Genomic DNA, 24,401 nt, shown 5'->3' with positions numbered 1-24,401 from the left:
CTTGCTTTGCGCCCAACATCCTGACAGCAAGCCATAAAAAGGAAATGAAGCTCTCCTTTAAAGACCAAAGTAATCATATTGCCAGTGCCAACACCCAATCTTTCAAAGTTTAACCCCGTTGATTTCAATCCTATCACACATCAATTCTGCTTCGCACAAAGCCAAGTAAGAATAGGTGGGACGGCGCTTCGCTCAATTAGCTTATCAGCTCTTTCCCGCCGCCGCCCCCTTTTCCAGGGGTTGCAAAGCCAGGATTCTGCAAAAAGGCTTCATTTACAAACAAGTAGTCCCGGAGACAGAATGAAATATAGGGCAGATATACTCCGAGGAGAGGAAGCCAGCTGGCCACATTCCTTCAGGAATCCCTAACTCCCCAAACCAAGCGGGGCCTGGAAGGGAGGCCAGTCCCAGGCAGGAAGGCAGGCAGGCACCCCGGCAGCCGGGAAGGGGCGGCAGGGCAGCTTCGCCCGCCGAGGTCCCTCCGCTGCCGGGGATGCGAGAGCGGCGCTTCTGCCTCTCCCTCCCTCCTCGCCGCTTCCTGCACTATCCGCCTCTCCCTCTCTCCTCCTTCCTTCCTCCCTTCCGCAGGGCTCCTCATCCGCCCGCATTCCTGGGCCACTCGCCGCAGATCCTCGCCCAGGTTCAGCCTCCAGCCCAGCCGACCAGATATATATACCCTGTATATGTATGAAGCCGAGAGACGCCCACCCGGCCCCTTCCTTTCCCGGGCACCTCGAGCGCCCCACCTCCCTCCGGCACCTCGCCCGACCTCCTCTTCGAGCAGACCCCGCACTCGCACCTTCCCTTGCACGCCGCTGCACCCATTCACACGTACTCCGGGAGCCCGCTTCTCCCCATTCCCGGATTCCCCGCGGCCGCCTTCCCCGCCGCCTCCTCTTGAGCGCAGCAGCCCCGCACCTCCTTCCTTCCTCCCTTCCCCTTTCGAGGCTCACCCACACGGCTTCGGAGCCGACTAGCCCCGCACCCGGGAGCTCGGGCCTTCCGCCACAGGTCGCCCCGCCGTTCTCCCCGCCGGGCAGGGAGGAAGGAACCGCGCCTCGTCGTCCGCGGAAGCCCCTTCCCTCAGCCAAGCGCCTACCGGGCCCGGCCGCCGCTCGCTCGCTCCGTCGCTCGCTCTCACCTGCTACCCGCGGCCGCCTCCCTTCAGCTCCTCCTCAGCCGCCAAGCAGAGCTGCCTCCTACTCCCTGACAACAACTCCCACCTCCTTCGCTACCCTCTCTCCTTCCCTACTTCAAGCCTCGCGGGCGCATAGGCTGCTTCGGCCCCGGTCGCTGGTAGGTATTGGTGGGGATTTGAGCCCGTCAAGCCTTCGCTCCGCCTTGTCGTTTCGCAGTATTTGATTCACACCGAAGCATTGACGCCCCCACTTCTTTCCTTGTTTTATTTTTTTTTTTTTTTGTCGGTCCAAACCGCAAGAAGCGGCAGCTGCGATAGGTCGAAGAGATGCGATCATTCAGGCTCCGCCTTCCTGATAAAGTACCCGATGCAAAGTGCCTAGCCCTGCTTGGTTTGGTTGCACAGTAGGGAGGGACACAGTTCAAAAGAGCGGGGCAGGGCACACCTGACACGGAATTAACCCTTCACTGACTGGGCTGGTTGGTGTCATTCAGTTTACAGGTTTGTCGCTCTCCTCTAAGAGTTGATAATATTCCCAGGGCAATCCTAAGAAGTACAATACTGTATATTTAAAATATGCCAGATCCCATTGGGTTCCCATATTTTCTCAGATCTAGGAGACAGGGCCAATCTTTTAACTGTTTTTAATTGTTTCAACTGATTTCAATCTGTGTGGATTTTTGTTATTTTTCTTGATGGAGGGAGGATGTGCCTGGGAGGACAGGAGCAGGGGAGAGTGGGGGGTGGGGTGGGGACAATTACAGTGGTACATGGTAGGGCTAGGCATGATCTGTTTATGGATGAGGAAGCCGCCTCACCCATTACTGAGACCTGTGTGGGTGAGCAGGGTGGAATTGGTCTCACCCAGCTGTGTCCACCTGGGTCCTCAGTGCAGCATCAGGGCAGAACTGAGGGATGGAGAGGAAGAATTGCTGTAGTCTATAGAGATTCCATCTCTCTCTCTGGGCTCTCTGTCCAGTTGTGGGAATCTAGATTGTGTGTTCCTGACATTGAGCAAATGGGACAGATTAGAGATTCTGCTAATTTACTGCCTTGCTGCCAAGCAGTCTCCTTGGAACAGCTGTGCCACTGAAAATTATAATTCTTATATTATTGAATTTTGTCAAAGTACAGTTTGTGTATCAGGCCATTAAAACAATACACATTTGTATTTTGAAATTCACAAAAGAGAAAGATCAGTTTTAACCGTATGAAATAACACTTTCCCTCAATAACTGGAATATAAAATTTGGCAGTTTGGTAGCGCAAGGGCATCTGGCACAAAAGAGAACAAGGTTGCCTTCAACTTTTCAATAAAATAGTGTTAATTAATCAATAAACGTTAGTGATTTATGAGTACATTTACTCATATTTAATAGACAGTAAAGGGAGGCACGTTGGCCCATAAGAAAAATGCTCCAATCTGTATTGGAGTGAGACTTTCATTAAGCCAACCAAAATTACAGAAAATGCTGTGCAAGCTTTTGAGTTCTTCAGAACTCTTGAAACAAAGCAATGGTCTGGGCGACAGGGTGGCAGTTAGGAGAGAAAACAACTGCTGTTGAAGCCATGGAGTCTACATCTCTGCACAATCTTAAAACTGAATGAGGGAGGAGGTAGCAGACATTTGGATTACACTCTTGAGGTCCTGTACAGGTATCAGGTTGCACCAAAGTCTGCTGGGAACAAGAAGCATAACAATGGCTGATTCCCTATCTCTGAAAGCACAAGACCAGGTCTGTCCCTATCCTCCTTAGATGAAACACACAGGTTTCTTTGAAATAAGTCTCCAGTGTGACTTATTTTCAGCCCTACTTTAGATTGCAGCCTAAAGCACAGTATTGCATACCTGTTGTGTTATAGAAGGATGGATTTTGGGAGGTTCTTTGTGGACAGGAGAAGTTTAAATGGAAAGAAGGAAGTGGGAGAGAGAGGATTTTTTCATATAGGTAGGTAAGAGGGAGTGACTATCTGTTACATACCCAGCTATGGTTTTTTCCTCCATGCATCTGGGTGGCATCTGCTGGAAACAGAATTCTGGCCTGCATAGATCAATTTTTATATTACGTTCATGGGAAGATGAAGACTTCATCTGTATATCCCCTCCTGAATTGCTACTCTTTGGTTAAACAGCTTCTTGCCTTCCTTTTCATTAATATTTTGCAGAAAGCTTATGGCTAACTACAGCAGCTATTTGTGAATGGAAAACCATAAGATAGTCTGATTGGATTTAAAACCACTAAAATTGCTTATGCAAGTCACTCACTGAAAACCCGTTGTTGGAATTCTTGATACACATTACTAGCCCCAGGTCAGGTATGAATTGCAAGTGTTCAAAATGTTTCCACAATATAGAGTTTGACTTAGGGCTATTTAAGTGTCAAGCACTCCATCCAGAACCATTTGCAGACACAAGGGGTGTCTGAATGTCATGTAGGCACTTGCTTTCTACAGACACCAACAAGTATTCTCCAACAAAGTCTCAGTAATGTACAAAACAATTATGTTCCAGTATCCAAGGATATACAGTTAGTACTTAAATAAATAGAAAAAAAAATATTGAAAGGAAAGTGAAATAAAGAATGAGCAGCTGTTATGGTGGACAAAGAGGATATGAACCAGAGTGCTAATCATTTTTATTCAGAAGTAAGCGCCAGTGAGTTCTTTAGAGTTTATACTTAGTGTATGTAATCTTAAACTGCTGTTTATTGAAGTATTGTTTATTTAATTATCTGAACACTGCCTAGTGGCACAACTGTAGCCTGTTATCTTCCTACAAACCGTGATCAGACACCATGGTTGATTGTTTGCTTACAAACTTTGGTTTGTTTTAACTATAGTTGACATTAGAATCATATAATCTTAGAATTGGAAGGGACCTCAAGGGTCATCTAGTCCAACCCCCTGCAATGCAGGAATCTAAGCTAAAGCATCCATGACAGATGGCCATCCAACCTCTGTTTAAAAACCTCCAAGGTAGGCAAGTCCACCACCTCTCATGGGAGTCTGTTCCACTGCTGAACAGCTACTGTCAGAATTTTTTTTCAAATGTTTAATCAAAATCTCCTTTCCTGCAGCTTGAAGACACTGGTTCGAATCCTACCTTCCAGAGCAGGAGAAAACAAGCATGTTCCCTCCTCCATATGACAGCCCTTAATATATTTGAAGATGGCTGTCATATCTCCTCTCAGCCTCCTTTTTTCCAGGCTAAACATACCCGGCTCCTTCAGGAGCTCCTCATAAGTCTGTTTCCAGACCCTTGATCATCTTGGTTGCCCTCCTCTGCACACATTCCAGCTTGTCAACATCCTTCTTAAATTGTGGTGCCCAGAACTGGACACAGTATTCCAAGTGTGGTCTGACCAAGGCAGAATAGAGTGAAATTCATTTTGTTAGCTTGCTTGTTCTTCCTCTTTCTTCGGACATAGCAAAAGAAACCTTTTGTTTATTATTTTTAACCTCTCTTGCAAGCCCGAGCTCATTCTGAGCTTTAGCCAGCCCGACTTTCCCCCTGCAACTGTTGGCTACTCATGTATACTCCTCCTTTGTGATTTCCCCTTTCTTCCATTTCTTATACAGTGCTACCTCTGGTTAAGAACTTAATTCGTTCCGGAGGTTCATTCTTAACCTAAAACTGTTCTTAACCTGAGGTACCACTTTAGCTAATGGGGCCTCCCGCTGCTGCCGCACCGCCAGAGCATGATTTCTGTTCTCATCCTGAAGCAAAATTCTTAACCCGAGGTACTATTTCTGGGTTAGCAGAGTCTGTAACCTGAAGCGTCTGTAACCTGAGGTACCACTGTACATGCCCTTCTTTACTCTCAGCTCATCTGTCATCTCCTTATGCAGCCACACTGGTTTTCTCAACTGCCTCCCACTTTTCTTTCTTGTTGGTATGGTCCGCATTTGGGCCTTCAATATTTCTCCTTTTAGAAACTCCCATCCTTATTGGACTCCCTTCTCACTGAGTATTTCTGACCACGGGATCACACCCAGTAGCTCCTTCAGGTTTTCCAAATTGGCCTTCTTAAAGTCCAGAGTGTGTGTCTGACTACACTCAGTTTTCCTTTGCCTCTGTATCCTGAAACCCACCTGAACCCGGGTCCCCATTCTTGAACCTGGTTTCGCCGCCCTGCTGAAGTCACTCGCCAGGCCACATGGCGTGAGGCAAAAGCGCCTGGGAAACAAAACTGTTTCCAGGCTAAGCTGTTTGCTTTTGAACTTTTCCTGAAGAAGACCTCACTCCAAACGCTGCCTGGCAACAGGCTCTTTTCCTCGCCCCCCCCTCCTCCAGGAGAAGCCCTCCCTAGCCAGGCAGACAGGTTTGCTTTGCGGCTGCTGGACTATGAGGTGAGGGAAGTTTAAAGAGACCGCTGTCCACTCTGCCCAGCTTCCATCTCTAAAGGGATAAATAGGAAAGCAGGAATATACCACGGAAAAGGACACAATGGCAGTCAAAAGCGCCTTTCTTAAAATTGTTTATGTACAGTGGTACCTCGGGTTAAGTATTTAATTCGTTCCGGAGGTCCGTTCTTAACCTGAAAGTGTTCTTAACCTGAAGCACCACTTTAGCTAATGGGGCCTCCTGCTGCCACTGTGCCGCTGGAGCACGATTTCTGTTCTCATCCTGAAGCAAAGTTCTTAACCCGAGGTACTATTTCTGGGTTAGCAGAGCCTGTAACCTGAAGCGTATGTAACCCGAGGTACCACTGTAATGGGATAGCTTCTCAGAGGGACAGAATTAAGACTGCCGTAGTTTATACATTTAAAGCTGCTAAGGTTTCAAAAGTTCACACTTCTGCGGGTAACACTGTGAAATCCTAGAGGGGTAAGAAACGGCTCAATCAGCAGTAAAGCCTGACCAATAAAAACAAAGCCTGTTACTTCAGCTTGCAACTTTAGGGTAATAGCTTTGTTCAGTTACCTAGAGAACAATTAATGCAGTGCCTGGAAGTCTCACTCCCTTGGCTGACCTTGGTAACCTGGGGTGAATATGTGCATTAAGTAGTTGTTTAAGATGTGGTCTTTCAGTACTAGCGGTTCTGAGGTATTCCTTTAAAAAGTCGGCATTCTAGCGCACTTCCACAAAGCATGCATCATGATGTGCAGTTATCACCCTCCATGGCCAATGACCACACCCAAACCAAAATGAGCAAGGCAACTCCCAGCTATGAAGAAAGCTGGTACCATTTGGGACATGCGATTTTAAAAAGGCATCTGAAGGCCTCTTAGGAAAGTTTTTAGCGTTTGATGTTGTACTGCGTTTTTATTATTTTTGTTGGGAGCCACCCAGAGCGGCTGGGGCAGCCCAGTCAGATGGGCAGCATATAAACAAATTATTATTATTATTATTAAATTTAGAGAAAAAGTGAGTAAGCTGTGAACACATGTTTGGAGTCCATGGCAGCAGCTATGAGCTGACTTTGAGAGGCACATGGCACAGAGAGCTTCCTTAATTGAAAGGCCAACTACCTTATGGAATGCACTGTGGAGGCAATATGCAGCGGTGGAGCATATGCCCACTCTGCCCAGGGTGGGCGCGCTCCCGAGGGGAGCGTGGTGCAGAGGGTGCCCTCCCAGGCACGGGATAGCCACTCAGGTGCCTGGAGCAACATGCACACCCTGCAGCCGGGGGCAGAGTAAGCAGCCCATGGCGGACATTTGGCATACCACCTGCCCGTGACTCCCAAGCCTCCCCAAGCTGTCAAAACAAAGGGGGAAGGGGGGGTGAAATATACTTGGAGTCGAGTGTGGATTTCATGCTCTTTATTCAGCTCATAGTGGTGAGGAGGAATGGAAGTTCCCCCAGAATGTCTGCCTTATATACATTATTTACACAATGGGCCCCATGTGATTGGCTAATTCTGGGTTTCTCCTGTAGGCCAATCAGGTTGCAGATTCCCTTCCACCTGGAGCTGGATTGGGTGGCTCCTGTGGACCAATCAGACTGCTGCATTCTGGATCCTATTGTTCTAGGACCAATCAGGCTGCTGCATTCTGGATCCTATTGTTCTAGGACCAATCAATCAGGCTGCTGCATTCTGAATCCTATTGTTCTGGGAGCAATCAGACTGTTGCCTTTTGGATCCTATTCAACTCAGTACATAACAGGGGAATGCTGCTGGCAAAGCGGCACATCTACCCCCTTACCCCGACGGCTCGGGGTAGGCTTGGGATCCGCGGTCACACAGCGTGCTGAATGTCACCCCCCTCAGTGAGGGCACCCGGGGGCGGTCTGCCCCACCGCCACCCCCCTTCCTACGCCCCTGGAAATATGTGCACGTCTCCTCCAACAATTGTGTCAGCCTAGGAACTGTGTAGCACAGCAATATATGCAAGACAGATCGGTGCTTTCATCCACAACCACCTCCACCTCTTCTACAAAATTGCAGTGGGATCCTCCCACTGCTATTAATCTCCTTGAAAACTCTGAAGAGGAGCAAGTGGGGCAAGGGGAAAATGCCCCACAGGCATAGGGATAAGATATGAATTATTGGAGCTAGCTTTGTTATTGTTCAGAATTACAAGTTGATATTAAAACACATTGCTCGGTGTAGTTTAAAACTGAGAAACTTTTCTGTCTGTCCAGCCCAGGACTGTTTGAAAGGTATGTTAAAGGATCTGATCTACCAGAAATGGTAGCCCCTGTTCTCTGATGCTAGTTATGTATGTATGTTTGCTTATTTGGAGCATTTATTCCCCCCCACCCCAGAAAAATCTGTGGATGCCCATGAAACAAGTCATGGCTTGCTTGCCCATGGGATAATCTGTAGTTAATTCATGGTTTGTTAAACAAACTATTGCTTAGTGTTAAGTGTGAACCAGACTACCAAGTGTGTATAAGGCTTGTATAAAATTGCTTTTATATAAAGTCAATAACAGACATGAGAACAGAATGTTTTCTTTTTAGTGATAATGCATTAAACAGAAATATTATTTTGAAGTGTTAAAAATGGGAAGAGAAGGGAAAGCATAATTAGTTTTATCTTTTACATGCAGCTCCATGTTCTTTTGCATTTAGACTGCACACACATGACCACAGTCCAAAAGCCCCTTTAAAATCAGTTGCCATAAGCATAATTAACTCTGTAGTGGACTGTGATCATTATATTAAGACAACTGGAATACTCTTAGAATAATTTTTCAATTACAAATTAAAGGATAGCTCCAACATGATATTCTTTTGTTAAGGATTTGGTTCAGTTTTATCCAATTTATTGAAGGGCATTTCCGATCTCAGTATTGCTGACAAAGAACTTCAGATAAGGCACTGAGCTTTAAACCTTCATTCCAAAAGAACAGACGTCATCTTGCATCATGAAATGACCTCAGACTTTCACAGTAGCTGTAGCTGTGAGTTGGAGTTATCATTACAAATTCATTTGTGATTGCTATGTCAGCTAATTGCTACATAGAATGAAGTTAGTCAAGCAGTATAGATTGCGGTTATTCTCACATTTTTGAAATGTGTTCCTCGGCTATTTAAATCTATTCACACAGTAATTTATAAATTCTCTTTTCAGATGTCACAGTTTCCTAGACTAATTTGCTTTTATTGGGGACAAATAGGAGGAAATAATAGAAGCAGTGTTCCTGTTGGAATACAAAGGAAATTAACATCAACTCTGACTTCCAATTTGTGTGACAGCCAAAGAGTGCTAAGAAATATTTATTTAGACGATTTTGGCGCTGTGGGTTAAAGCCTCAGCGCCTAGGGCTTGCCGATCGAAAGGTCGGCAGTTCGAATCCCCGCGGCGGGGTGCGCTCCCGCTGCTCGGTCCCAGCGCCTGCCAACCTAGCAGTTCGAAAGCACCCCCGGGTGCAAGTAGATAAATAGGTACCGCTTACCAGCGGGAAGGTAAACGGCGTTCCGTGTGCTGCGCTGGCTCGCCAGATGCAGCTTTGTCACGCTGGCCACGTGACCCGGAAGTGTCTCCGGACAGCGCTGGCCCCCGGCCAATAGATGTGAGATGGGCGCACAAACCCCAGAGTCTGTCAAGACTGGCCCGTTCGGGCAGGGGTACCTTTACCTTTACCTTTACCTTATGGGAAAGCCAAGGACTGACAGCAGAAACAAAAACTCTATAACAGTGGCAGAGATTATGACTCAGTGGTTTAGTCCTGGCTTCTCGTTAGGTTTATCCACAAACATGTGTAATGAATTCAACACTCATAAGAGCTAATGTCCGGTTTACTCGGAGGCGGTATGGCAGTGCAGAAGGAATTCTCCATCCTTGGATCCTCACAGTGTCATCTGAGAGAGATTTTCTCAGTGGTCTGGGGTCTCTTGCAGTCTGGCCCATCTGTGGATCTCAGTGAGCGCACTGTGAAATGTTTGCAAGACATTTTTGAGGATAAAATCTGCCATAATTTGGATGCCCTTTCAGGGTCAGGTCAGTCTGTTGAGTACCACTAAACCCAAATGCCATGAAATAAGGCTTTAAAAGCAGCAAGATGTGAGCGCATAGGGAAACTGCACATGTTGTCGTGCGAATGAAGATCACACCCTGGCTGCACAGGTCTTATTTTTCCGTAGGGAAGTTCCTGACACACATTCAGCTATCAAGGCCCTTGTTCACGGTGCAGGCAGGATCCGAGTGAATTAAGTCCATTTGTGCATACTGCCTCTGTTGTGCTTCCTCATGGTAATTCTATAGTGCAGTGACTTCATCCAGTTTCTCTCCTTGTTCGTTTTATTATCTGAATTTCCCCCCTTACACATGCTTCCCTCTCTCCCCCTCCCTCTCCCTTGAAAAGTAAGACGCTTGGAGTCTTGGAGTCTGAAGCTTTGTTGTGTAGTCACTGGCTATTGAGACACTACAGATAGCATCTTTTCAATATCACCAAGTGAGCGATCCTTGCATGCCGTGTTTTGTGAGCATCAAATGAGGCTTAATAAAGCTAACGATTAATACAGGGGAGTGGGGAGCCTACAGGAGTCCCCTGCGAACAGGGTGCAGCAGCGTAGCTGGTTATCACTCTATGTGCCCAATTTTTTTCTGTATCTGAACAGCACAGTGAGTCTTTTTTCAGCCTATTTCTCAGTTTCCACTGAGTCTATTTCACAGTGGCTTTGGGTTTTGGGGCTTGTTGGTTTTTTTTAACATACTGATGTTATTAATCTATTTCAATTAGACTGGCCAAATTTAGATAAAGCTCATTTTCTCAGTGGAACCCTGTGTGCACGAAAACCGGGATTAAGGATCACAAACCAACAGAGAATGGGAAAATCCTGGAGAGAGAGAGAGCCAGCAAGCTGCAGTTGGAGGGAAGCCAAGATCTCAGATAAGAGATGCTTCATTGAGTGAGTGAGTGAGTGCATTCATACTGATGGAGGAAGGGCGGGGGAGCAGGGGAGCAGCGAGCTCTTGAGAAACAGTATTTTGAACAAGCTCTCAGTCTTGCTATCTAGCGGTGGATGTTACAGCCAACACAATGGAGAACAGATTTCACAATCCTGCCCAGTGTCTTTACACTAGTGATATACTGAATGCCACCGGGCCAAACGGAGAGGCTTTGTCAAGGCCTTCTTTTTTGGGAAGCCTGCAAGAACAAGCCTGGAAATGTTCTTCTCCCATAATAGGATGTTGCTGTTGGCAGCACAGCAAAAGTGACAAGGCAGGACTCAGAGTTGCTAATAAAGTGGGGGAAAGTTAAAAAGAAGTGACAAATCAGGGTTGGATTGTGGCAGCTCTTAAGCAAACACGGGGTTTTTTTAGGTACTGTTTTCACACATCCAGATCTCTAACCCATTTACTGGTGTATATATATATACACTCACATGTATGATGATAATGATAACAATAATTCCAAGAATCGGAGGTTGTGCTGGGTACTTTTATTCCATTGTATGATTGCTTTTTTTTGCTGCTTTAACCTGCATTTTTCTTTACCGTTTAATTATATTGTACTGTTTTATTGTTGTAATTTTATTTTTACTGCTCTAATTTGAATTTTTTTAGTTTGGGTTGTAATCTGCTTTGTTTTTTGTTTTGTTTTTGTTTTAGCAAAAGAGGGTGGTATAAAATCATTCAGTAAGGAATTTCATCCACCAGCTCCTATGGTAGTTTCTGCTTGCCATTTGCATTCTGCCTTGCTATGGAAGTCTACTCTTTTTCAAAATGTAAAAACAGATTTGCAGTACCTAATTTCGTTTGACAGCTATTGGAAGATATGCCAGTTTCTATTGGAGATGGCTAACTACTACTGATAGCGCTGACTTCTTTTTGCTTCTTTTAAGAGCAAGGTCCATCCAAGTGCCTGAAACTAGCTCAGCCTCAGCTTTTGGGGTGGGAACTGTCCTGTGCTGGAGAAAACTCTTAACCGGTTTTGAAGCATATCTTCTTACCATTTTCAGAAAGGACTTGCAACTTTTTAAGAATAACTTTCTCAATGTACTTTTAAATCCCCTTTTGTATACAGTGTGTGTGGCTTTTGGCAATGCTGCTCACTAGTGCTTTTTTCCCCTTAAAAAAATGTTTAGGGGTACTCTCATTTTGACTCAAGAAAATCCCCATTTTGTAGTTCAAATTGGGAAAAATAAATACAGTAAATGGAGAAAAGTACAAAGATTCGCAAAATTTTAGGGGGTATGCGTACCCCTGCGTACCCCCCAGAAAAACACACACTGCTGGCTTACATACTTGTAAAGATCTGAGCAGAGTTACTCTTTGCTCTCACTAGGCAGTTTCTAAAATAGGCATGTGCGACCAGTGCCAGAAAAAAAGGAACAATTGCAACAATTATGTACTGTTTCAATTGATTGATTATTAAAACAATTGAAGCTACATTACTCTGTTCGGCATCTTATTTTATTTATGAGTTTTATAGACTTTTTAAAAGGCCCAGGAAAGCTTCTAGATGAATCATAACTGACACTCTGAATATTTTTTTCTATTTATTTTACACCGCAATCTAACATCCTTCTTCCAAGGCGATTTGTAGCTTTCCTAAGCAGAGAATCTCCTCTTATGGACCCAATAGGACATATTACTTTCCACAGGCATCTGGTTGGCCACTGTGATGCTGGATTAGATAGACCATTGGCCTGATCCAACAGGCTCCTCTTACGTTCTTACTTTTGTCCCAGACTTCAAAGAATGTGATGTAGATTAATCTGTTCTCTGCTCTAGGATTCAGTTCTGTACAGTAGAAAAATTGTCAGCACTTGCATGGTCTCCATACATTTCACTACATGAACCGCTATGACATGGGTGAAGAACCTGCAGGCTTCTAAATGTGATTGGACTCCATAAGCCCCAGCCAACATGGCCTGTGGTTAGGGATAATGGTAGACTAGCAACATCTAGAGGGCCGCAGCCCCCCACTGCCATATACTGAAACTATAAGATATTGAGCTTTGCTCGAGTTACAGGGGAGCAACTCATTTTTTAGTTGGGTGCAGAAGGTATGATTTGGCATCCTAACTCTAGTCTGGAGCCCTACATTGACCTCTGGATTTCTCCACTGTGTGTCTCTCTGTGCTGGACTAAGGAGAGCAGTCTGGTCTTCTGCATCACTATCCCAGCCCACCTATGTGATGTCCCCTAGGCTGACCTTTAAAGCACTAAACAGCCTCAGCCCAGTATCTCTGAAGGAGCTTCTCCATCCCCATGTTCAGCCCGGACACTGAGATCCAGCTCCGAGGGCCTTCTGGCAGTTCCCTCACTGCGAGATGTGAGGTTACAGGGAACCAGGCAGAGGGCCTTCTTGGTAGGAGCGTCTGCCCTGTGGAACACCCTCCCATCAGATGTCAAGGAAATAAGCAACTATCTTACTTTTAAAAGACATCTGAAGGCAGCTCTGTTTAGTGAAGTCCTTAATGTTTGATGTTTTATCGTGTTTTTAATATTCTGTTGGGAGCTGCCCAGAGTGGCTGGGGAAACTCAGCCAGGTAGTCAGGGTAATAATAATAATAATAATAATAATAATAATAATAATAATAATAATAATAAAAATATGGCTGCCTGTCCCTCTCTCCCCTATCCCACCCTATGTACTTGGTTTACTCAGATACTCGTGTCAGTCAGAGTGTCTTGATACACACCTACACTTTGCAAGGATCCCAGCTGTCTTAAACTCTGTTTATGCTGGATGACCCTTTCTTTGTAGCGGAAAGTGGAAAAGCCTCCCTGCTTTAAAACATGCCATATGTTTGGACAGAGGCAAAGCTTCTGCCATAGAAGTCCTGGCTGACCTCCTTGCTTTGGGGTGATTGCCTGATGTGCTTCCAGACCATAATATAATATAATAAGTACAAGACCCAGGGCCAGAGAACTCCCAAGCTGCAAAAGTCCCCAGTGAATGATTTCCCTTCCCTGCTGAATGTTGTGTAGAATAAGAGAAAGTATCATTTCTCTACCTTTTATAATGGCAAGTAGATACACTGGAAAGGAAGAGGAAGGCTGTAGGCCTCGCAAGAGACTCACTGGGGGTAGGCATCTGCTTTAAATGAAGGCTGATTCACAAACTGCTTCTGGCAACACAATATCCCAAATAGATAGGAAGCTCTTGTTTCCCCTCCTGATAACAGCAAGCTGAACCTAATTTCCCCAGAAAGAGAAATGCTAAGCTTGGATATCAGAGAGCCTGTGCACAACAAAATCCTCGCCACTGCAGCGGAGATATGTGGAGCTCAATTATCGCAACTTCCGAATGGGATTTATAGAGGGGCAAAGGTGCATCTCTTACATGACATTGAGAGGTTGATAGACAGATGGAGTTCTAGAATGAAGGAGCAGAAGCCTTTCTGGCTACTAGAGAGACCTCAATCCTTCACTGCTAGGAAGGGCTTTCTGAGTATAAAAGAGTGTGGGCACCTCAGGAACAGACCCAAGTGCTGCACCCAGCTGAATAACTAGCCCCTGGAAAAAAGCAAATACAGAAGAATGAGATATACATGATGCACATGTATTGATGCATGCATTCACATGTGCAAAAATATGTGTATTTGGAAAAGACACATTTTTCTAAAAAGTCTCATTTCTCAAATATTTTGAAATAGCTTTCCGCTAAGCTCTTAGTTGTTTATCCCTGAGGTGCACATGTAAGACTTATCTTTTTTTCTCTCTCTCTCTCTCACATACACACACACACACACACACACACACTTGTGCTGGTTTGGGGATAGAGTGCTTACATTTATCAAACAGCGAAATGGTACAGGCAAAATATCCAGCTCCCCATTATTGCATGTTGGGAAAGTTAGACCATCTAAAGTAAAATGTTTTTCTGTACCATACTACCACCTACTGGAACAAGCCATTTCTACAGTGGTGTCTGTCACAACTGTGATGAGCAATGAAAAAACTTGTTCACATATGCCCCTACGCTTAGGATCTTTGTCTGCTTTCAACTCACTTAGTGGTATAACAACCGGCATAATGGCTGTGGTGTCCCTACATGGAATTAATGTTTCTGTTTAGATAACTCCAGCATGTGTTTTGACAGCAACAATGCTTCCAGGAAAGTGATATGGTAGCAGATGCCCTGTGTACAAGATAAAGCACAAATCAGCTAAGCACAAAGTACATAGATTTAAGCCAATATACAGCCTGATCCTATGCAGAATTAGATGCCCCCAAGCCAATTAAAATCAAGGGGCTTAGGCACTCCTAACCCCACATGAGTCTGGTCTGAGTGACTTGTATTGACTCAAATCCAAATACCCTATCTTAAGTAGTTCTGTGGAGCAGATTAACCAAGGGGAGCTTCCTGGTGAATGATGTGCTGTCAGAAAATTTCCCACCATTTTTGTTTTGTTTTAACGTGTTTGTTTATTGCCTAAAACATTGTAAGTTGCTTTGAGTTGCTGTGGCAAAAAAGTGACTAATAGTTTTAATAAATAATAACAATTCTGCTTCTACCTTCCTGAAGATTAACCATCTTGCATTACTTTTATGTTGTCCCAGCACTATATAGTAGTAAAATTTCCTGGATGCTCAAAATTCCTACTGAACAATTCCCGCATGCTGTTGCAGGTTCTGGTTGCATGACTCTATGCAAAGCATGCTACTTACATATGTTATGTTGCTTTTCTATATTAAGTGCTGAGCAATGTTTAATATATCGCTGTGAATTTGGGGGTTCCATTGAAGGAGCCATGCAAGTTTCTTGGTGAGTTAATGTGCCCTAAGTATTAGAATAAGAAAGGAAGCTGCTCTGTTTCAGAGGGCAAATGGTTGGGCTCCCTCTGTCACCTGAATGGTAGTGAGAAGAACAAAGGAAGATTGGTTGTGTGCAAGAGCTGGGCTAGAAGCAGACAGCAGGAAGAAGCCTGAGAGCGGGAGCTATGCCTGATTTCTGCTTGAATCCAATGTTGTGACTTTGGGAGAAGCAAGACTTTCTGGGTTGTTAATGCTGTGAGCCCCTTAATCATAGGCTCAGGTTGTATGTGTAAATAAACCATCTATCATAAAGACACCACAGCCCCTCATTTCAAGGAAACCAAATCCTGGGCAAGCACCTGGAACCCCTGGAATCTTGAACTGCTCGGAGACTGGGGTGGCATGCAACAATATTATTACCTAACCGCTGCATTCATCTGATGGTCTGATAATTCCATTCAGTAACACCCACACTTGTGCAGATTATTCATTCAAGAAGGGGAGTAATGGAAGGGTGAAGGCAGGGAACCATGGTGCACAAAAATATTTGCTTTCATTTTAACTTTTAATTTAATTGAAGAATACTGTTGCACAGGTGTAAAAAATCAAATCCAGTAAATTACTACAACTTAAAAAAGCATAGAAGTTCATTAACAAATATATTCTTGTTGTAACTTTATCTAGCCATCCCTCTGATCCATTTATTTTCTTCAAGAGTGCACTTCTGCTAGTCAATCAGATGAAGGTCCCGAAGTATTTGAGAATGACAGAGATGTACAGTAATGTCCCTCTGCATCTGGAGACAAAATAAACAGTGTGACGCTTAGGACATATGAAGAGAGCAATAGCAAGGTTTCTAGAGACTTAAGGCAAAGCACTTGTGCCAGACCTTATTGTTGTCAGTGAATAAATGCCACTGAACACTGCAGACACTTTCTCTAAAACTGCCAAGTCTCCTATACGATGCTAATAGTATATTCCTGATGCTTTGTTTTCTTAGGCTTAATAGTGTTGTTTAGCTGAGCTTATTCAGCTGTACCCGGTGAGGCCAAAACTGGTTTCATACTACAGTTTGTTTGTTTGTTTGTTTGTTTGTTTGTTTGTTTGTTTTTCATCTTAGGTAGTTCTGTTCAGTTCTCACTATAAAGTCTCTTTGCAAGAAAAAAAGAAATAGGAAAAATCACTTCACTGCAGGAAAACGATAATATGAATCCACTGTTTTTATTTTATTTATGGGATTTCTACCACTTGATAGTATCTACCAAGAGCCATAAAACCACACTGTGTGATGTAAAACAATAAATCCAGCTTGACAACAGGACCATACTCTAGAAGTCATTTTCTTAATACCCATGACTAATATGAAAAGGGGTTGCATGAAAAGACAGGAAGAACTGAAGTGACCGTTAAGAATTTCTGTAGGAAAGGTAGAAAGGGATTTAGTTAGTTACCGGTAGTTAGTTAAAATATTTTTATCATTTTTAAGCTAGAAAAGACTCCCAGCATGGTTTACAATAATATGATCCCTTGAAATTTAATAAACAATGTGGGGGATATTGTTTCATTTGTTACTATGTTATGCATTTTTGTGTTTTTATATTGTAAACCACCGTGTGACCCTTGGCTGAAGGGCAGTATAGAAATTTTAATAACAATTCCTTTTTTAGAGGCAGTGATGGATGCTATCCATCCTGATTTTACACTGTTCAGCATGCCTAAACTTATTTTAACCAAACACCATACCTTCTCTGCATAGGATTGACCGGTAAGCTCCTCCAAGGTCACCTTTGTTTTTGAAATGAGATGCTATGCAGAAAATATCTCTCTGACTGGATGTTTGATCATCCAGTAAAGTGTCCAAGGTGAACAATAAAGTTTCTTTTACTCTGGTTTTTCTATTACCCTAATATCCTGTTTTTCAGGCCAAAACATTTTTTTAAAACTATGTATTTAGTTCTAAAGCTGGCACAGTTGACATTTGAATCAACAATGACAGCAATTTCATGGTCTTAAGTAAAGAATGGTTCAGGTTACATCACGATACAAAAAGTAAATCCGTGAAGCCCTGATTCCAATAATACAAATGGGGATATTGTACAGAAATATTTTATTCATATTTATGTGTATGTATTTTAATCTAAAACTGATACTAAGAGTGATAACCAATGTTGGTCATGTTCAGATTAGAGCTACTGAAATAAGCTACAGTTGTACCTCGAAAGTTGAATGGAATCCATTCTGGAAGTGCGTTCAACTTCCAAAAAGTTCAGAAACCAAGTCACAGCTTCCAATTGGCTGCAGGAAGCTCCTGCAGCCAATTGGAACCCATGTCAGATGTTCAGGTTCCAAAGAACGTTCGCAAACCGGAACACTTGCTTCCCTGTTTGCAGTGTTTGGGAGCCAAAATGTTCAACTTGCAAGGCGTTCAGGATCTAAGGTATGACTATATTTACTTTCAATGGATTTACTCTGAGCTAGACAATTCAGAACAGCCAGAAGTAAGTATTTGTACTCTTTTCTAATGAAAGTGCATATGAAACAGACCCAAAATCTAGACTGACTCAAATAAATTCTTCTGACCCCATTTGAATGTAGTTCTTCCCTCACTGCTAACAGAAAGTGCAGCATATTAATTGTCTCCCTGCACATTCACTGGCTCTTGTTCATATTGGATCATTCACCTCATAAAAGAAGTATCAATATTGCATATGATTGAACCTATTATGTCTTCCTTCTATTTTCATGCTGAGTTGCAATATGGATCAATTTAGTCCATGTCATTTCTGAAACGTGAAACTGAAAATGCACCTTAAGACTAATAATTGCCATGGGGCTTTAAATGTAGATGGACTGCATTTCAATGGAGCACTGGAAGTGACTTACAGCACATCCCTAAGCATTTGTACTCAGATGTGAGCTTCATTGAAATCAATGGGCCTTATTCTTCCTGGGGAATTAAATATATGAATCCCTGTGGACCCACATGTGTGGGTGAACAACAAAAGAATCAGCTGGGTGCCTAGATTCAAAAAGCACACAGAAAGCCCCAAGAGAGTTTAAAGCACAAAAGTCAAGCAGCAGTGTAGCATTAGGAACATAGGTTGTTAGACTCCTCTTATCTCATTTACAATTCTCCCACTCTTTCTACCTCTTTTGCAAAGAACAGACCACACACTGCTAAGTAAGTTTTAAATGCTTTACTTACAGATTCAAAGGTCTGGTACATGCATTGCTCCATGTAGTTGCAAGGAGGACACAGGCAAAATATTATTGGGTAGAAAATACAGCTAGTAGTTTCAAACACATGCTCTAAGCTTGAGAGCAAGCTTACACACATCCTCCTTTGTTGGTTACATGGTGCAGAGAGAGAGAGAGAGAGAGAGAGAGAGAGAGAGAGAGAGAGAGAAGTAGAAAGCCTCACTTCCTCCCTCTCCAGAGAGGTGGAGTGACCTAGCTGAGTCTAGGAACACAGCTCTATTTTCCTAAATCCCTTCATGCAGTAAATAACCCTATGCTTGCCACTAGCTCTATGCTTGCTAGTTATGTTTGACTGCAATTTCCAATAATTCTCTAGTGTCCCATTTGTAAAAGTGTGCGTAGAATTACATGCTTAAGTACCTCTCATCCAGCATCAAAAACTTGGTAATTATGCAAATAGAATTAAACTGAGGGGAAACTCCCACTAGTATGCAGGAAACAGGTAGCCTGGTAAACACTTGCCCTTGCCTTGGTTTTAGTGAACAGAGTGGTAAAACTGACCCAAGTTGCTAGCAACTTCTGCCCTTCTCTCCTTTTAAAAAGGAAAAAATGTGGGCATTGCGCATAGGGTGTGGTAACTTTGCCCATTTATTTTTATTTCTAAAGGGCCACATGAGCACATGTGGACATGTGCTGTAGTTCATGCAATAAATACACTATAAAACTTTAGGTTGGTTTTTTTAATCCCACCCCCAGCTCCTTAGTGAAGAAATATATTGTACCCATCTAATGCAGAAGTATTACCAGTAATGTAATAGATGTGTGGCAATACCAGCAATGCTGGAAACACACCCTGAGATAGCTGAAACTAGATGCAGAAGTAAGCTCAATGATTCAAAATCCTGCAGAGCTGGTTTGACTAGAGACCATAGTGGAACACATACACCAATTAACAACTGTATTATGATTATTCTGCTTCCAAGTATCTGAAAAGCTATTTTCTGTACATGACTTTTGTACCTTGTTTCCCACAGTAGAAGAGTCAGCTGAGTGGCTGACTAGTAAATGGACTCTGAGCAGGTTTTTTTGTTTTTGTTTTCTTGACGCTGGATTTTTTCCGCTTCTCTGTGGGTGCTTTTGGTTTCTTGGCACATTCTGCCTTCTCAGCATTGCGTATTTTCAGTGCTTCTAAGAAGGCTCTTTGTGTCCATGGGGTTGGAGGGATTCCCAACCAAGGCTGAAATACAAGTAGCAAAATAAGATTTGACTTTGCAAAGCCATATACAGATTCATCTTATCTCTTTCTTTGCAAATAAAAATTAAACTAGAGAAAGGCATAACTTGTTCATTTTTAATATTTGCTGTCAATTTTTACATATATTATGTAATGTATGCATATATAATAACATCTAATATTGCTGTTAGAACTCCCAGAAGTGCAAGCTGGATTTCAAAGGGGCAGAGGAACCAGAGACCAAATTGCAAACATGCGCTGGATTATGGAGAAAGCTAGAGAGTTCCAGAAAGACATCTACTTCTGCTTCATTGACTATGCCTTTGACTGTGTCGACCACAGCAAACTATGGCAAGTTCTTAAAGAAATGGGAGTTCCTGATCACCTCATCTGTCTCCTGAGAAATCTCTTATGTGGGACAAGAAGCTACAGTTAGAACTGGATATGGAACAACTGATTGGTTCAAAATTGGGAAATGAGTACGGCAAGGCTGTATATTGTCTCCCTGCTTATTTAACTTATATGCAGAATTCATCATGTGAAAGGCTGGGCTGGATGAATCCCAAGCCGGAATTAAGATCGCCGGAAGAAATATCAACAACCTCAGATATGCAGATGACACAACCTTGATGGCAGAAAGTGAGGAGGAATTAAAGAACCTTTTAATGAGGGTGAAAGAGGAGAGCGCAAAATATGGTCTGAAGCTCAACATCAAAAAAACGAAGATCATGGCCACTGGTCCCATCACCTCCTGGCAAATAGAAGGGGAAGAAATGGAGGCAGTGAGAGATTTTACTTTCTTGGGCTCCATGATCACTGCAGATGGGGACAGCAGCCACAAAATTAAAAGACGCCTGCTCCTTGGGAGAAAGGCGATGGCAAACCTAGACAGCATCTTAAAAAGCAGAGACATCACCTTACCAGCAAAGGTCCGTATAGTTAAAGCCATGGTTTTCCCAGTAGTGATGTATGGAAGTGAGAGCTGGACCATAAAGAAGGCTGATCGCCAAAGAATTGATGCTTTTGAATTATGGTGCTGAAGGAGACTCTTGAGAGTCCCATGGACTGCAAGAAGATCAAACCTATCCATTCTTCAGGAAATCAGCCCTGAGTGCTCACTGGAAGGACAGATCGTGAAGCTGAGGCTCCAATACTTTGGCCACCTCATGAGAAGAGAAGACTCCCTGGAAAAGACCCTGATGTTGGGAAAGATCGAGGAGAAGGGGACGACAGAGGACGAGATGGTTGGACGGTGTTCTCGAAGCTACAAACATGAGTCTGACCAAACTGCTGGAGGCAGTGGAAGACAGGAGTGCCTGGTGTGCTCTGGTCCATGGGGTCACGAAGAGTCGGACAGGACTAAACGACTAAACAACAACAAATATTGCTGTTTTTAAAATCAGTATCAGTAATATGCACATATTAGCAATGCAATTCACATTACATGAAAAACAAACTTTCGATTGATTTCTCCTAACCCTATAAATGCAAAAGGCTGCGCAACATGATACTTGGCATGTCCTACTTGCCCCTAAAGGACCTACTTTAGTAAATATGTTTAGGATTCCAGTAAAAGTCACAAACTGAGCTACTTGCATTGAATAGCTCAAACTGCACAAGTTGGTGATTTAGACAGGAATCCTGTGCATGCTTACAAACACAGAATTTACTTCTGAATAACTGCACATAGCTAAAATGTATTTATAGTGGCTTAAATTATTTGTTGGTAAGTGCCTGTCCTTCTGAGGTCTGTGTCTGCAATCTAGGGAAGCCTCAAACACCTCATGGGAATTACTTTTTCATATAAGAGTGACTGTTTATTCTGCTATTATCATATAATTAAATAATTTTGCTGTAGATATTTCACTGGATACATTTTAAATAGCATTAGCATTTATTATTTGTTGAGCAGCTGTATTTACTTTTATGTCATTGCCATTATCTATGTTAAATCTGGCTGTATATAATTTGTTAATATGGCAAAACAGCATCTTGAGACACCTATGTGGCTTGAAGCCCAAACTGAACCTCTTTTGACTAATAGGATTTATCTCCAAGTAAATAAATATGGGTTTAGAATTCCGACCTAATGCACTAAACATAGTTACTCAAGAGTAAGGCATGCTGAGGTGAGCTCCAGCCTATGGGTGTTTGCCCGAAAGTAAGTTAGCTTGAATTCAAAATAATTACTCCCAAGCCTCGGCCTGTAAAGCGAGATGAACGCCGCAACCCGAGTGTCGTCTGCGACTGGACTTAACTGTCAGGGGTCCTTTACCTTTAAATCTGATTTACGATGCAGGAGTAGCAACCTGCTCCACCGTGGTATCTTTGCAAAAAGTTAAGAGTCGCGCACAGCCTAAATTTCAAATCGGGGGTGCGTGTGTGATGATACATTATTGGATCCCGTGGTGCCCTGCTGCTTTATTGCGATTGTATGTTATGTTTTTAATAGAGCTTTTAGATTTTTAATTCTATTAACGTTCAATTGTTTTTAACAATTGTTTCCCCCCTATGTTTTTAGGTGTTCTTATTTTATGGGCGAGTTGTCCTGAGTCCCTGTTAGGGTCAAAGGCAGAGGATAAATATAAGAATAACAATAAGAATAACAATAAGAATACGATTTAGACTAGAACGTAAAACCATTCCATCCCTTCCTTTCTCTATAATATCCTAGATACTTGTTAGAGAACAAGGACCCAACTTCCGTTTCAGACCGGAAAAGCCCACTAGGGCTAGAGCGGCGCTTTCTCTCACTGAGTCTCTCTGACCCGTCGCTCGTTGGCCGTGCGGGAATCCCAGGGCGGAGCTACGTACGAAGCGGCACCGGAAGGAGAGGTCGAAAAGCCTCGCTCCTAAGCCGGAAGCCGTCGGCACGTGTTGGCCGGCACTTCCCCATCCCGGGTTCAGGCATGGAGCTGCTTCACCCGCCACGCGTGTCCGCGCTCTCGGCCTACCGCTCCGCCGTGCAACTCGGGGACCGGGAGCTGCGGCAGCGCCCGAGGCACGGGCTGTCCGTCTCGCTGAGGCGCCACAAGGCCAAGAAGCGGCCCTCTAAGAGGGCGGTGGCCGCCGAGGACTGCGCGGAGGCACCAGGGGCCGCGAACGGGGAGCCGCCCAGGGATGCTCGCCCCGTCCCGGATGCGGCCGTGAAACTTGCGAAGAGACGGAGAATGAATGCGAACTCCAGGGATGCGGCGGCCTCCAAGCGTGAGCGCGGCCTGGCAAGCGGAGAAAGCCCTGCTCCGGTGCCCCATAAGGAGAAGAAGGCGCCTTCCCCACAGCGTCCTTTTATGGGCTGCCCACTCCAGCGCCGCCTTCAAGAGCTGGGGCAAGTTCAGCATAGCCGGCAGCGAGCCGCCAAACTCTTCGAGTGGCTCATCGCTCCCACTTCGCTTCGTCACTTCTTTGACCGGTACTGGGAGAAGAAACCTCTCTTGCTCCAGAGGCACAATCCAGGTTATTACCAGGGCCTCTTCTCTACAGCAGAGTTTGATGCCATCTTGCGTGACAGCGATGTTCGGTTCGGCGTCAACTTGGACGTGACCAGCTACGAAGATGGGAAGAGGGAGACACACAATCCTGAGGGCAGGGCGCTGCCGGCTGTGGTGTGGGATTTCTACAGGAATGGCTGTTCCCTCAGGATGCTAAACCCCCAGGCTTTTTCTTTCACCCTCTGGCAGTTCCTCTCCATCCTCCAGGAGCAGTTCAACAGCATGGTGGGAGCAAACACTTACTTGACCCCTGCTGGTACACAGGGCTTTGCTCCTCACTATGATGACATTGAAGCCTTTGTGATCCAGCTGGAAGGAAAGAAGCATTGGAGGGTTTACAGCCCGAGGAAAGAGGCGGAGGTGTTGCCTCAGTTTTCGAGTAGCAACTTTAGCCAGGAGGAGATTGGAGAACCCATTCTGGAGACTGTATTAGAAGCTGGAGACCTGCTCTATTTCCCCCGGGGGTTTATCCACCAAGGCGACTGTCTCCCAGATGCACATTCACTCCATATAACAGTATCTTCATACCAGCGAAACTCCTGGGGAGACCTGTTAGAAAAGCTCCTTCCTGCAGCACTGCAGATGGCCATTGAAGAGGATGTGGACTATCGCCGTGGGCTACCCACAGACTACCTGGAATACATGGGAGTCCTGAACTCAGATGTTGCTGATCCTCGCCGAGATGCCTTTATGCAAAAGATCAGAACACTAATAACCAAACTAATAGATTTTGCACCAGTTGATGCTGCTGTGGATCAAAAAGCCAAGGCTTTTCTTCATGACTGCCTCCCGCCAGTGCTGACTGAGAGCGAAAAGGCATTGAGTGTGTATGGACATCCAGCACGGTGGGAAAATGGAAATGTCCAAAATCTTGATGTCCAGTTGAAGAAAAAGACACAGGTACGGCTGCTTCAGTATGGAATTGTCAGATTGTGCAATGAAGGAGATGCCACATTGCTGTATTATACTGCAGAAAATTCAAGGGTGTACCACAAGGAGGAGCCCAAATTCTGTGAAATAGAGCCTGAATATGCAGATGGTATTGAATTTTTGCTTTCTTCCTACCCAAAGTATGTCAGTGTGGAAGACCTTCCTTGTGCTACACTGGATGACAAAATTGCCTTGGCCACAGTCTTATTTGAGAAGGGATTGTTGATTACTAAGAACCCTCTGTTGTCTGTATAACATGTTAAGTATGATCAAAATAAATGTGTTGGAAGAATACTCTTCTATTG

The 24,401-nt window shown here is 44.1% G+C and overlaps 3 protein-coding genes across 11 annotated transcripts in view; 1 reads left to right on the top strand and 2 right to left on the bottom strand.

Moving 5' to 3' along the window:
- NUMB (NUMB endocytic adaptor protein) overlaps positions 1 to 1,266 on the bottom strand; it is a 62,175-nt gene extending 60,909 nt beyond the window's left edge. For 2 of the 6 annotated variants that reach the window (XM_081211721.1, XM_081211720.1), the window contains exon 1: positions 1,142 to 1,265. The gene's annotated coding sequence lies outside the window, so the exon portion shown is untranslated. The other 4 variants (XM_081211717.1, XM_081211722.1, XM_081211719.1 and 1 more) reach the window with 4 other exon arrangements.
- A 14,523-nt stretch (positions 1,267 to 15,789) lies between these two features.
- The window catches only part of HEATR4 (HEAT repeat containing 4), a 39,155-nt gene continuing 30,543 nt past the window's right edge, over positions 15,790 to 24,401 (bottom strand). For all 4 annotated transcript variants that reach the window (XM_081211635.1, XM_081211637.1, XM_081211636.1 and 1 more), the window contains 2 exons: positions 19,462 to 19,678; positions 15,790 to 16,039 (listed from right to left, as the gene is read on the bottom strand). In XM_081211635.1, the coding sequence (XP_081067761.1) occupies positions 19,484 to 19,678 (195 nt within the window). In that variant the 3' untranslated portion in view covers positions 15,790 to 16,039; positions 19,462 to 19,483. The remainder of the gene's footprint in view (positions 16,040 to 19,461; positions 19,679 to 24,401) is intronic.
- RIOX1 (ribosomal oxygenase 1) lies at positions 22,455 to 24,390 on the top strand. The gene has a single exon (XM_081211780.1). It carries the CDS (start codon positions 22,585 to 22,587, stop codon positions 24,349 to 24,351), a length of 1,767 nt encoding a protein of 588 aa, XP_081067906.1. The 5' UTR covers positions 22,455 to 22,584; the 3' UTR covers positions 24,352 to 24,390.

The sequence above is a fragment of the Podarcis bocagei genome (assembly GCF_964188305.1).
Source record: "Podarcis bocagei genome assembly, chromosome: 1".
NCBI lineage: Eukaryota > Metazoa > Chordata > Lepidosauria > Squamata > Lacertidae > Podarcis > Podarcis bocagei.
Note: the sequence above shows the minus strand (reverse complement) of the source record. Positions and strands in the feature narration are given on the sequence as shown.

Excerpts from the sequence above, each read along its gene's own strand:
- RIOX1 (XM_081211780.1), top strand. The coding sequence starts at position 22,585 with ATGGAGCTGCTTCACCCGCCACGCGTGTCCGCGCTCTCGGCCTACCGC.